This window comes from Strix uralensis, chromosome 2 (genome assembly GCF_047716275.1).
Source record: "Strix uralensis isolate ZFMK-TIS-50842 chromosome 2, bStrUra1, whole genome shotgun sequence".
Classification (NCBI taxonomy): domain Eukaryota; kingdom Metazoa; phylum Chordata; class Aves; order Strigiformes; family Strigidae; genus Strix; species Strix uralensis.
This window is the reverse complement of record NC_133973.1, coordinates 132,112,713-132,126,562: the sequence shown is the minus strand read 5'-3', so window position 1 is coordinate 132,126,562 and position 13,850 is coordinate 132,112,713. Positions and strand designations below refer to the sequence as shown.

General features: G+C 42.1%; 1 protein-coding gene across 4 annotated transcripts; it reads left to right on the top strand.

Moving 5' to 3' along the window:
* The first annotated feature begins 785 nt into the window (after nucleotides 1-785).
* HIKESHI (heat shock protein nuclear import factor hikeshi) lies at nucleotides 786-12,501 on the top strand. 4 transcript variants are annotated; one of them, XM_074860409.1, is made up of 6 exons: nucleotides 793-903; nucleotides 1,335-1,443; nucleotides 1,699-1,936; nucleotides 7,678-7,829; nucleotides 10,306-10,424; nucleotides 12,297-12,501. In XM_074860409.1, exons 3-6 carry the CDS (start codon nucleotides 1,786-1,788, stop codon nucleotides 12,349-12,351), a joined length of 477 nt encoding a protein of 158 aa, XP_074716510.1. In that variant the 5' UTR covers nucleotides 793-903; nucleotides 1,335-1,443; nucleotides 1,699-1,785; the 3' UTR covers nucleotides 12,352-12,501. The 4 variants fall into 4 exon arrangements, with proteins under 4 accessions (XP_074716508.1, XP_074716507.1, XP_074716510.1 ...); XM_074860407.1 differs by lacking the exon at nucleotides 1,335-1,443 and having other exon boundaries at nucleotides 786-903; nucleotides 10,366-10,424; XM_074860406.1 differs by lacking the exon at nucleotides 1,335-1,443 and having other exon boundaries at nucleotides 786-903.
* The last annotated feature ends 1,349 nt before the right edge of the window (nucleotides 12,502-13,850 follow it).

The window sequence follows — 13,850 nt, the reverse complement described above, 5'->3', positions numbered from 1 at the left end:
AAAGCTAGACTTGGTTTTGCCTCTGTGTTCATATGTGATGTTAACCAGGCGTTCAGTCTTGCAGGCATCTGTGGAAGGTTTGATGTGGCCTTGGAAATCTCACCGGTGGAAGCTACTGCTGGAGTCAAGGAGGGTTGTGTTCTGAGCACCAAGTGCAGTCTAACGGTAGGTACTCTGAAATGGCACTGAAGGTCAGTTTACACAATAAACATACACAATGTGGGCACTTCTTTGGTGTAAACTTCCAGAATCTGAACTGTATCTGTGAGGACAAATTGAGTTTCTTAGTAATGCAGCGCCATATACTGTCACAGAAGTTGTCTCTCAATGTACTTGGTATGTGTCAGTGTGTTTAATCAGGTAGTTTTTCTGATTAACTTTTCCATTTTTCCTCTCTTTTATTTTTGAATGCAGATTCTATTTGTTCCCAATTGCTTCGGCCAGTTCTATCCGGATTTAAACGCTTTGGATCTAGCCTTTTACTTCCATAGAAATATTGACTTTAATTTCTAGATGAAGAAGGTACAAAATTTCCTCTGCTCTTCCGTCTCAGACAAAATCCGTCACGTTTTCACCCAGAAGGCAGAGCAAGAGTTGGCAGCCTCACTGAGCCCCTGGGCTGTGTGGGGCGAGGTCTCCCACCGCCCCCATGACCTCCAAGCTGAACTACAGCTCCCGTCATGCCCCGCGCCCCTCGCCCGGCGCCGCCGGTCGCGGGGCGCGCGCGTTGCACCATGGGAGTTGTAGTCCGCCCGGCCCTCGCCGCCCCGGAAGTGACTCCGGGGTGAAGGGGGCGCGTTGGTTTCCGGGAGACGGCGCTCATGGAGGCTGCGGAGCAGTGAGGCGTCTGAGGGGGCTTCGGCGGCCGCTGCCATGTTCGGCTGCCTGGTGGCGGGCAGGCTGGTGAGCGCTGCCCGGGCCGCGGGCGGGGCCCTCAACCCGCTCGGGGCCGGGGTGGAGCTGCCGCAGGGCTGCCCCCGGGGCTCGCTCTTCCCCTCGCCGGGCTCCGCCCGGGGCTGGCCCCAGGCAGTGGGGACCTCGACGTCTTCGTCACGCCTGCCCGTCGCTTCGGCCGGCTCCTGCCCCTCATCCCCAGAGGCAGCTGCGTGGTAGAGCCTCGTTGCCGGGAGGCAGTTGCCATCCCCTCCGTTAATGGAGAGGTTTGGGCTCCTCAGAGACAAGCTGGGAGGTTAAAAGAAGCTTTTTAAGGCTAGATTGTGCGTTGTCTGCGAGGATGTGGTATCTCGGGTAAAGAGGAGGGTATCTTTTGCTCTGGCATTTAGCCGTGCTTCTGCTGCCTGTCTCAAGGTCTATTGTATTTCCTATGTGAACAGGTTTCCATGATCCTGGGGTTGTGCCAGCCAGGTGGTCAACAGCCACTGCTTATAGACTTGGCAACCTCTTCTGCACCCTATTTTCCTCCTACGCACATGGGGAGCCAAGGTATTCTGATCCTGTAGTCCCGGGTGGGATATGTGTTCAGTGCAGGTAGAACAAGACTGTTGTGCCTTTTTAGTAATATTTTTTGCAGTTGTTCTTCTGCTGTGTTTGACTTTTATCTGGCTATTTGCTATTTAGGTTGGTACATTCCTCACTTTTTGTTATGTTCCTCTTTAGGTGTATTTCTGTTAAAGGAAATTCACAGCTACAGTCAGAGGTGAAAAACAGTAATACTAATAAAGGTTTTGTTCTCTTTAGGTACAAGCAGCTCCCCAACAAGTGGCTGAAGACAAATTTGTATTTGATTTACCAGACTATGAAAACATCAACCATGTAGTGGTCTTCATGCTGGGAACTGTACCATTTCCAGAAGGAATGGGAGGATCTGTCTATTTTTGTTATCCGGACCAGAGTGGGATGGCAGTGTGGCAGCTGCTGGGGTTTGTCACTAATGAGAAGCCAAGTGCCATCTTCAAAATTTCTGGTCTGAAATCTGGTAAGACTGGTAAAACATAGCAATTGGTGAAACAGATGCATTTCTGCATGCATAAGGGGATAAATGTTTGAAGGTGGTTTTGAACATAAAGCTACTTGAAAAGGCAGACCACTGTGTTTTCAGATAGTCCTGAGCAGATGTGGTGCTAGAAGCAGTCTGTCAGCTTCATGGAAGGCTCTCTGTATGTTAATGTTCCTAGCAAAATTTCTTGCTCGTCTTCTCTTGTATGTGGTGTGGACCTAGAAATTCCTTTGGGCAGGCTTGGCCTGTGTTCAGTATTTCTGCACAGGGAACCTGAGGAAGAATGACCCTGTAAGTTCCATAGCGTAGTTTTTAGGTGTTTGTCTAGACATGCCTGCAGCTTCTACTGTTAAGCGGTTTGTAGCACGGAGACAGATTTTGTAATGAGTAAAGTCTGACGCAGTGATTCAGATTTCAGCCAGCTGCTTCCCACTCAGGTGCGGTTGCACCATGGAATTGTCCAGTAGAGGGTGTCATCATTGGAAAGCAGCTTTCCAAATATTTCAGTATTTTTGATACAGACCCGAGCCAGAGAATGCTGGTGCTACATGAAGTAGGTGTGGGTGTGTCTTCATAAATACATAGGGGGTCTGTCATGCATGTTGTAAAAAAACAATGAAGCACCCCCATGGCACACTGTTGTCATATTAGAGGAAGAGATATGTCAGTTAAGCAGCTTAAAGTGTTATGATGATAAAGTAATACACATCTTTTATAGGCTTCAGTGTAGCGTACAGCCTTAACTTGGATCTCTATTTAGGTAAGCGTTGAGGTTGCTGTGATAAAATGTATTAAATCATAATGTGGCATGCTTGCTTTTGAATCAGTCCTGGATGACAGTGTGACATGAGATAAGGGCTCTCAAGATGCAGAGCTAAATGAATTCTGGTCGTGTATGTTCCTCAAATATTTGGGCTTTCTTCAGAAGAGAGAACAGCCACAGGAAGGGTTTTGGGGGTGCATGTATTTGTATATTCCAAAGTTGTGGTGTTAGTGAAACAGTCAAGTGTTTAGCCAGTACTTTTGCTGTCTCTCTCATGCTTGAAAGACTTGCTGTATTATATGTGCTTTCAGACAGCTTTGTAGGAAAACACCTTTTCAGATGCATTTTGCATATTTAGCAATAATTTCTAAGTAAGGGCTGCTCTGGAGGAAGAACTTTGTGACATGGTTGAATGCATTTGCAGTGCTGTGCTTGATCTGAACAACAGAGAGCTCTGCCATTCCTATTGTTGTCTACAGCTTATCTCTGACTGTAGAGTCAGTATAAAGCTACACAGCCGTAGTTTCCATGACCATAAACAATTGTATGATGGAGAAGACTATGAGGCTGTAGGAAGGGAAGACCAGAGAGGGATTAGAGAGAGCTGGAATCATTGAGAGACATTACTGACTGTTGAAATCTGCATTTTGGGCTTAATCCCTTGCCGAGATGAACAAATTTGTGTCCCTGTTTGTCAGCTCCCTGTGAAGCAGTGGTCATAGCGGAGTTTCTTGCTGTGTGATGAAGAGGGCCAGTGTGTTTCTTACACAAACACGAGTGGCCAACTGAAGTGGCATAAGTGTTTTATTACACAGACTTTGGGAAAGGTTAATGGTATCATTTGCAGATTTTCCGTGAAGTTTGTTTAGTGTCTGAAATGCCCTGAAACTGTGCAGGCTTCATGATGTGTGTGACTTGCCCACGTTGCTCATTGTTGTAAGGACCGGTTGGGCTGTTAAATACAGTATCTGGGGATGTGGTGTTAGGCTTCAGGACTATGTTGGTCGAATAAAATGGTGTTGCCTCAGGGGTTTTTTTTTGTTCACTTCTCTCCTTCCTGTTCCACAGTTGCTTAGTAAAGCCAGTGTAGGTGACCATTGCGGTGTTTCCAAGTGAGGTACCAGAAGGTTGTCCCAGTAGTTGAATTAAAGGGGAAATCACTTTTGTGAAATACACTCTTCAACATGCAAAAGTGATTTGTGGAGTAGAGACTAAATTGTGAGCCTGGACACTTTTCCTTGACTACAGGTGCTGTTTAAACTCAGCTAACCTTCTTTGCATAAGAGATTTCCAGACTTCATCTTGAAGGGGTCTCACAGGATGTCACAGTACCCTTTAAAAAAGATTCCTTTAGAGCTCCTCTACATAGGAAGAGTTTGTTGAACTGTATTTTTTTAGTAGTCTTGGTACAAACTTAATATATCTAAAAGCAGGCTTTTCTGTTGTTGTTTTTCTTGCTGACTTTAAACCATCCTTAAAAGCTATGCTCTGAGGCTAGAAATACAAGTACTTGTGTGATTTGTGGGTTCTTTGTATTTGTGACTTTGTTTTTACCCCTTGATTTAGTGAGTGAAGTATCACGTCTGCTGATATTGAAATGTCTAAGAGTCAAAGGCCTGAAGTGTCCAGCATTATTGCATGTTTCTTTTTGAGGATTAACTATCATTTAAAATGGTGACTGGCTTGGCAATAAGCATTAAAACTGAATTACTTTCTTTCTCTTCAGATGCAATTTTCATGGTTGCTGGAAATAAGACTATTAAATGAACACCACCACCCCTCCAAACAAAACTGGTAGTTGTATTTCATGCTAAAAGCTGAATAAGGTGTGTTTCTGAGGTTTGGGGGGTTTCTGGTCATTTCCCCACCCCCCAGTGGGATGACAGTCGATGTGTATTCTTTCAGTCTCTTACTCTTCCCACTTCGGATTTTTTTATTACAGGTGAAATGTTTAACAGCCTGTAGTCAAGGCAAAATAGACTATTTCTGAGTGGTTTCTTTAGTGATAAGAGGAGGAATAAAGTGGAAATATACCTTTGTGATGGAGGCTGAGTTGATCTCTTGAAATTGTGCAGTTTCTGCACTTGTGTAATAAACTGCAGCTGCAGTCAGATGTTGTAGTAAGATCCCTTGGTGCCTGCTGGCGCTGCACTATCAGTGCTAACTGTATTCGTTCATTAAGGTCACTGGCGTTCCTGATGGCATCGCTGTGAGCTTTATCACTCAACACAAGGATTTGTGGTCAGTTCTCATGGTGCGACTAAAGAGTTCCAAGTTTTTTACTTGGGCTCCTGCTGCCCTTGGAAGCATGACTGCTCTTGGAAGGCAAGACACAGGTTCTGCTGGTTTTTGTCACAGGTGATGTGTTGAGGTTGCTTTGGAAAATGTGGATAGAATGTTTTGCTGGCCTTCCTTTTCCAAGCAGGAAGTTATGCTGCAGGGAAGCAGTTTGGGCCTAGAGAATCAAGCTTTAGAGGAATGCCATTGCTGGCAGTTGTCACTGTTACTGGCTTGTCTGTACTTTGAGATCTGGAGAAGAATACTGGCTGGTAACACTTGAGTGCACAGAATTCTATATTCTTACATATTCTGACTGCATGTTGTTTACTGATTGAGAGTAGATGAATTTCATGTGATTGTGCATAAAGAGGAGGCTTAGAAGTACTTCTTGCCTTGGAATCATAAGGTTTTTTAATTCTTCAGTTGTGCCTGAAAGTGTAGTAGAAATAGAAAACAAAACTTGGGCTGGGATTTTGCATCCTTACTGGAAGTATGTTGACAAGTGGGATAAAAGTTACAGGATAGCCTTTTCCATTACAGACTTTTTCTGCTGTGCAGCATGCAATGATGTGTGTGATGCTGTTTTCCACTTACAAATATACCCTCTAATATAATGTCTGCATTTGAGGCCTACGCCTGGGTAAGGTTTTTGCCATGGTTGGGCTGAAAGGTAATGAGGACTCGCTATCTTGAATCAAGGGTTCAATGAAGGGAAAGAAAGGGGTGGTAAAAATATTTTTCTGACTGCAGTTATTCTGCTATGACATAGTACGTTGGAGAGTATAGGGTCCGAATGAGAACCTGAGCTTGTATTTCAGTACCGATTAACACGCTGTGTTCTCTGTAAGGTTTGGAATGTTAGTTGGCAGAGCCAGGCGTTAAAAATGTGGAGTGCATTTCATTGGTGTAAGGATGGCAGGGGATGCTGTTCTCTCGCCATTTTAGGTGGATGTCTTTCCAGGAGGGTGGTTCCATGGGAGTGTATGCAAAGTGGTTTTTTTATTTTATTTTATTATTTGGAACATGAGTGTCTTTCTGATGGAGCCTGTTGCTTGAGGGTGTTATATATTTACTGTAAATGTCAGCTTCTCAGGTGAAGATTTTAACAAGATGTGAAACTTCTACCAGCTCTGTTACTATTGGGATTTTTAATAATCAATTTACATGATATTTGGTTTCTAATAGCTTTTCTCTTTCTTTCTTATTAGTTTAAATTTTACCTTTATCAAACAAGCATCTTTCTAGAGTAAAGCTTGAGATCATACAGCAGTGGCATTTCTCAAAAACGCTTCTAAATAGCACTTCAAGAGATGAACTCTCTTCTTACTGGCCTTGTGTTAAAGTAACAGCTTAACAGTGAGTGCTTTGCTCGTAAATGTAGCACCATATTGCAGTTGTAGGATCTGGAGTGAGGAGCAACACTTGGCTTCAGTTGAAAAGGGTGCTGGGTGAATGTGCTTTCCATAGGGGTTGAATGTGTGCTGCTTTGTGGTAGTGCCTTGCATCCCTGCAAAGAATGGTCAAGCTTCTGAGATCTTCAATCTTAAGCCTGAGTTCCACTTCTCAACCTTGTGCTGTTTTTGCTGACTGAGTTTTTGACCATGGAACCAAGTCAGATGGTACTTTAGATTTGAGTTAGTCTTTCTTGCAGCTCAAAAGTGTTGACTGGTCTGTAGGACAGCTCTTGATCAGGTTTGCTTTCTCCTGCTAGCAAGAGGACAGTGCTTCCAAAACATCACTTCTGTGTTAAAAGGGTACTTGTCTATTGTGTTTGTTCAAACTTCAGTGGAGTATTAGTATTTATTTACTAATAGCATTTTGGTCCCCCAGACCTTTTTCCTGTATTTTCCTTTACAGATGCTGACAAAGCGTGCATGGTTTAAGTGACTCCAGATGCCTCTGTTTGCAGAGACCCTAGCTGAAGCTGGGACTGAAAGTACTGGTTAATACTCAGTTGAGAAAGGTCTGAAGTCATGGCAGAGGGCTGGGATGATGCCTGTATGAGTGGTATGCAATTTGGGGGTGGTTTTCTGCCCGATTCATTGTTTTCTTTGTGACTCTTGCGAAGTCAGAGGCCTTTCTGTTCCGTGGCTATTCCTTTGAGCTTTGCTGCTGTTGGTGGTTTTGAGCAGTTCGGATGAGACCTGGGGCTGCCCAGCCCTCCACAGGGATAGCTGCGGGTCAGAGTGGTCTTGAAGTAACGTTCTCTATTTTTCAGTGCACAAACAGGTTCACAAGAACTTGGTTTTGAATGAGGGAATCAAACAACTGTGCAGCACTGCTGCATGTTTCCTGTTTATCTGCAGTTGTTACAACGTGAATTAAAGGCTTGGTTCCTATAGAGAAAGGTTCTGCTGTCTTTTACTCACAGATCATGTTTCCTATTGAATCCACTTACTTCATAGAGAGCTTTAAAATTATGTTTTTCCTTTTTTTTAAAAAAAATTTCCCTAACATCTGCTTTGTTTTTTCGATGTACCTATCACACTGTTTCATCTGTTGTGCTTGTGTGTGCTTGTGCCTGTGCTAGGACTGCATGATTTTTCTGTATTTGAGATAGGGAGATATCTTTGGTGGGAGTTGAGGAATACCTTCTACAGAAGAAACACAGTGATTTAAGTAACACAGTCTTTACATGTGTGCCAAGTCTAACCTGTGCTGTTTGTGGTGCTTTCAGGGAAGGGAAGTCAACATCCCTTTGGTGCCATGAACCTCCCTCAGACGCCAACAGTGGCCCAGATTGGAATCTCAGTGGAATTGCTGGAGAACCTGGCCCAGCAGACTCCTGTTGCAAATGCTGCTGTGTCATCAGTAGATTCATTCACAGAGGTAGCTTGGACATTCTGTTTTCAGAAATTGTCTGTACTACCAAAGTCTTAAGAATTGAGCCTCTGAAGAACTAATTGGGGAGGGGGGGGGGGGGGGGGAAGCAGCTGCTATGCATGACTATAGGATTGTAACCAACCTAATCATTGTCAAATGATTTGGGTGGATGCTTTGGTATTTTAAAATTACTTTTTCTTGCACCGGAAAACTGTTTCCTGTAAAGGATTGGATTTTGCATGCTCGGCGGAATCAGGCCGATAAACTCACTTGTGTCAATGTTACTCTGATGTAAAAATATTTATGATGCTTCCTTATAGGAGCAGCTGGAACTAAATGTGTGTAAAAGACAGTGGCTCTTTGATGGTTTGTAGGTGGGGGAACTCCAGTGCATAGACTTGCAGGGATGGTCAAAAATTACTCAAAAGTCAAGGCAGACGTGGGCATGGGTGCAGATAGATATTCAAGTGTACCACTGGCCCTTAAGAAATCCTTCTGATGTAGTTCTGCAGAACTACAGAATTGTGCCCTGTCCCACAGAAAGATTTTTTTTTTCTTTCCCTGTGGACCAGGCCTTGGGCTGCAACACTTGCCATTTTTTACCCAGCCTGTCAGTTTAAACCTCCAGAAATTCTCAGCCAGCACTGGCAGTTAGTTGGCCGTCTAACAACAGTTCAAGACAAGCTAGATTGGCATGGCAGGTCTTGATTTCTCTAACACTGATGGCTCTGGCATTATCCCTTAATGTTTCAACAGTTGGTGAGGCTTTTCTTGAGGGTTTTTTTTGTTGTTGCTTACTTTCCTTATAGGCACTTGCTGAGGTAGATTGGTAATTGAACAGTAACCTTAGTACTGTAGCTGATGTCCTTTGGCAGTTTATACATATAATAGCCCCAAATAGGTAATGTCTTTTGGAGAAAGTTACCATGATTAGGAGTTGACCAACAGCTATTTTTGTATAGTACAGTTAGTTGAGCTTTTCTGAAGTTGTTTGGGGCAAATGACATCTAAATAATATTTCTCATTCCATGATAACTAAGTCATGAGGTGATAATGTGCCATGTGACGTCATTTGCAAGGTGGCTGCTGGATTTTCCTGGCAATAGTATTTAAAGAAAAAAAACCAAACATCTCATGATTGCCTAAGTGTTTTACAAATGTTATTTCCAGTTAGGTGGATTTCTCTGTTAAGAAAGAGTAACATCTTAACTGAAATTGTATATTGCTTTCAAGGAATGCAGTTGAGCCAAAGGTTAAAGTAATAGTTACTCCTGTAGAGAAAAGTCATAGTTGAAGGAAACCTTTGAGGGAGTGGATAGCAGAGGAAGGGGATAAGACTGGAAGGATGTCTGTGAATGATTAATGGCTTTTATTTAATACTTGACATCTCTTTGGAACTGCTACATTATAGCATTAAAAGTATTTTTTTAAAGGCAAAATCATCTGCTGCTACTCTTAAGTTAAGGGCTTGTTCTCCCATGACATTTTTAGGAAGTTTTATGAAGCTTTATGATTGTGTGTGTATATATATATATTTTAATATATAGTTATAAAAAGTTACATGGAAAAAAGTGGGACAAAACCGCAGAGTTCTGCATGCGAGCGAGGTGTGACTGAGGTTCTAGGACATCAGTTCTTCCGCTCCTTTTGTCAGAGCAGGTGGAGGGAAGCACAAGAGTGTGCATATATTGTCCCAGGCTCTGTTTTCCTCCATCATTTCACTGTCTATGAAAACAGTTCATTCTCCCACCAAAACAATGCATGGGGTTTTTTTTAAATAAAAAGAATAGGGGGAAGAAGGAGGTACCATAGGATTATGTATTTGTAGACTGGCTGGGAATGTCCTACAGCCTCATCCTCTGCACACAGGGCTTGCTACTTCTTGGCCTCTCTTTCACTCTTTTACTTCCTTGTTTCTACACTTTAGGAGTTTGCTATGCACCTTTTTCCATGTTTTCCCCAGCAGGATCTTGTGGCAGAGGATGCCAGGATAGCAGCCCTTCTGTGGTGAAAGCTAAAAGAAATTTCCCTGTTTCTGGAGTATGATGAGTTGTAACAAGGCAGATTGCAGACTTTTCAGCTGGTTTAACAGCTGGTGTTTTGCTGTGAGCTGAAATGGCAGCTTTGACCTGCTCTACAGTTCTTCTGATGGCTTAGTTTGGAGGAGAGGGACAGCTCTTGTCCTCCAAACTAAACTCTTGTTCTTCCCAAACCTGTTTATCCAGTTGTATGAAATCGGCTAGGGAGAGGGGAAAGAGAAGATTCTGAAGATGATGTCTGAATGGATCTGAGGACAAGACAGAGTTAGAATGTTTTGATCACCTCAAAATGGACATCCCTGGACCTAGTATATCCGCTTTCCCAGTGTGTTTTAGATGACAATGCTAATTTTACTTCATATAGGTGTTGTATATCTGTTAAACTCTTGCACAAAAATTCAAATTGATAAAAGAACTTAACTTAAAATGTCTCTTTATTTCAGTTCACACAGAAGATGTTGGATAACTTCTATAACTTTGCTTCCTCATTTGCTGTTACTCAGGCACAGATGACCCCAAATCCTTCTGAAGCTTTCATTCCTGCAAATGTAGTTCTGAAATGGTAATGGAAACGATCTCATTAATAACAAGTGTTCTTTTTTCTAGGCATTAAACCAGCTGATTTCTAAGTATTGAACTACTGTCATGCTATTCAGTGAGATTACACAAAAATGTTTGAAAGTGTTTGTTCTTGTTTACCTCAAGTATAGAGAGGTTCTATCCGCTGTTTTTATATTTATTTGTCAGCATCTTCATATCAATTGTTAGAAAAGTGCTATAGAGCCTAGGAAATTTTTTTGCTTCTAGAAATGTCACCCTTGACATATGTTTATTTGCACTATGTTGCTGATTATGCAAATACTCTGGAGGCATAGGAGGCAGAACACACTGATACTTGTCAATTTGTGCTTATTTGTTATGCTTGGTCTCTTCCTAGACATAGTTCCAGCATAGTTACATTGCTTAAAAATATGGGAGAGGTGGAGAAATTGTGTTCCTGGTTGACCTGGTTCTGTCACCAAGACCTGTGAGCACAAATACAAAAGTCTGAGAGTTGTTTTCCAGGGACTGGCTTAAGAAAGAATGGTCTGTGGGGATAGCCTGTGTAGTCTGGAGAGAAACTGTAAACTGCAAGCTGTCCTTCAGGGTGTCTGAAAAATTCTTTCCTACAATTTTATCAGTTTAGCCCTCTTTAGCCTCTACAGCATTAACCTAAACCCTTTTAAAAACAGTATTTTTGGGCTGTGAATACAGTTTTATCATTAATACCGATCTCATGAACACGCAGGCAGTTAACGTAAGCAATATATTTTCTTTGGGACCGTAACTTGATGCAGATCCCTTCTATTTAGAAGGTAACTGCGCACTCCATGAAGATATGTGGGTAAGGCCTCTGATGAGAGAAACCAAAGGGAAGATGGGCTAAAGCATCAGGGTTGTTCATTGCCTGGTTAATGCTGAATTTGCTTTTGGCTGTTGTTCAAAACAGTATAGTGAAGTGAGGCATAACTCTAATAAACTGAATATGTTTGTGTATAGAAATATGTTAATGTGATTACAGCCACAGAAAAACATTTTTTGGTTCTGTTCATGTGTTTGTGAGTCATTATAATGTGTTTAATTATAGTTTGTAATATGTAGAGTATCTTAGGTCTCTGCAGTGGGCTGGCTGCAATGGAAATACAATTAAAAATTCATTCATAAATAAGCCTTTCTCTAATTTGAGTGGGTTTAAAACCATTTAGAGTCTTTTCTCATTTGAGTTTGGTTAGGAACTGTGAGATGTAGGAGAACCTTTTTGTTTGTTTGTTTGATTGGCAGTACCTTTTGATACCTTACAGCTTGGGTTTGTGGGGATTGAAAGGAGTTTGTAGGCTTTTTTTTAAGTCACAGACATCATGTACTTCCCTTACTACTTCTGTAGGTCAATAATGAATTCTGATGTTCACTTTGTTTGTGGTTTCCTTGTTTCTGTGAGTATGGAAAGTGAAATTAGGGCAGCGTGTGTGCATACTTGATTCCATTATGTGTTATTTTCCTCATTAGATTTTTACTAAAACATTACTGTATATAATAAATGTGGAAGTTAGAATTATTTGGTGAGGGTGGAAAAATAATGGGATCTACTTTGTCTCAAGGTTTCTATTAGAACTACAAGGCAAATCAGTGCATATCTTTGAGAGCAGAATTGTCTGCAGTCCCCTCTTCCTAACCTGTGAGCAGGTTACAGCCTGCTAGGAAGCGATCCTGAATTGGACTGAATATGCACTGTGAGCATTCTTCACATGGAATCAGAAAGGAGGATTCTGGATTTATTCCCTGGTGTGGAATAGATGTAACTTATTATGTTCTCTGCATAGACTAAATTATTTGTATCATTTTTGAAGCCATTTTATTTGCAGCAGCTTTTGGGTTTTGGTTGTTTTTTTTCTAGGTATGAGAATTTCCAGAGACGTCTGACACAGAACCCTCTCTTCTGGAAAACATAAGCTTAAGTTGTATCATTGGAAGTGCTTTTTAAACGGTGTTACCCGAAAGATACAGCAAGTAACTTCGCTGAAGAATTTTGGGGTGGGGGAAAAACGGTAACTTTTGTATTACTCTTGAAAATTATTTAAAATTAAAATCTGTGAAAACTACTTGCCTATGTATTTTTTTTAATTGAAGTACTTGGCTGCCACAAGAAATCAGTGTTCCATGTGTATGCATAGAAATATTCTTTTGAAACTGCATTTAAAGTGGAAGAAATTACAAGATGAAAAATGGCAGCACTGTTTCATACTTGTGTGATGTTTTGGGGTGTTTAGTTGCAAACAAAATAAATGGAGCTTTTCCTTCTTTGTTGCCTCATTCTGAAAGGTGATCAGGCAACTGAGAATATGCTGATGGTTTTCCTGCTGGTACTTAAATTGTAAGTTCTTTCACTTTGTGGACAACCAATATTCCTGTCCCCAGCTCATGTAAAAGGTATAAGAGTATTTCCCTCTTTTTGGCCTGAAGACACTATTGAGCTTGATCTCAGGGTACCTGTCTTTAACTTTTCCTGTATGAAAGAGTAATGAAGAGAAATCTTTGGGGACTCTCCCTGCTGCAAGTCAGATAGCTTTGAAATGGCTGTTACGGGCCAATTCAGGGTTGTAAATTTGTACTTTGCAGCCCCAGACTGTTCAGTGAGATGAGAGCTGCTGGGTTATTGACAGTGGAGGTATCTGATGAGTTTGCCTTTTTCTTCAGCTTTCTCTAATTATGGTATGAAGAAGGACGTGGAGAAGGAGAAAAATAAGCATAATGGTTCTTAGTATCTGGAAGACTTTCTCCGTGAGGAAGATGGGTTACATCAAAATGTTGGAGTTGTTTCAAGAATTTGTGGGGTATAGTTTATTGTTTGAGGGGAAGCTATTATGTTCTGCTTTAAGAAGCTCATTACAGCGCAGGGAACTGAAGCTTGTTTTGACCGTCCCGTCTCCTTTGAACTTGTCTGTGATTCTACTCAGAACTTCCAACAAAGCATCTCCATAGTCTCCATCAAGACCAGGAGCGTTGTTCTAAAGGTTTCTGGAGGGGTTGGAAGAAGCTGATGTCCCTTCAGTTTGCTATAAGAAGGTGTCTTTCCTTCAGAAGTTTCCACTATTTAATGCTCCAGAGGGCACAGTGTCCCTAGAACTGCTGCAGTGGAGAAACAGCTTTGTTTCCAAGCGCCTGTGTCTGCTGTAGATGCTGTGGTGTTTGAAGCAGACCTGCCATCCCTGCAGTCTGCTTGCCAGCGTGTAATGTTGGGGCAGCCATGTACGAAAGAAGCGGTGAGAAAACAGGAGGAGACCTTCTTGCCCCCAGCCAGTTATGTGAGAGGGGGGACACTGATGTTCGATGCAGAAGAGGTTAAAGGATCTGGTGCTTTAGAAGTGTTCAGGTGTGATTGATGGGTAAATGAGGGTAATTATCATCCCTCAGAGGTATCATCTGTGTGTGCATCATCCCTCCAAGAGAG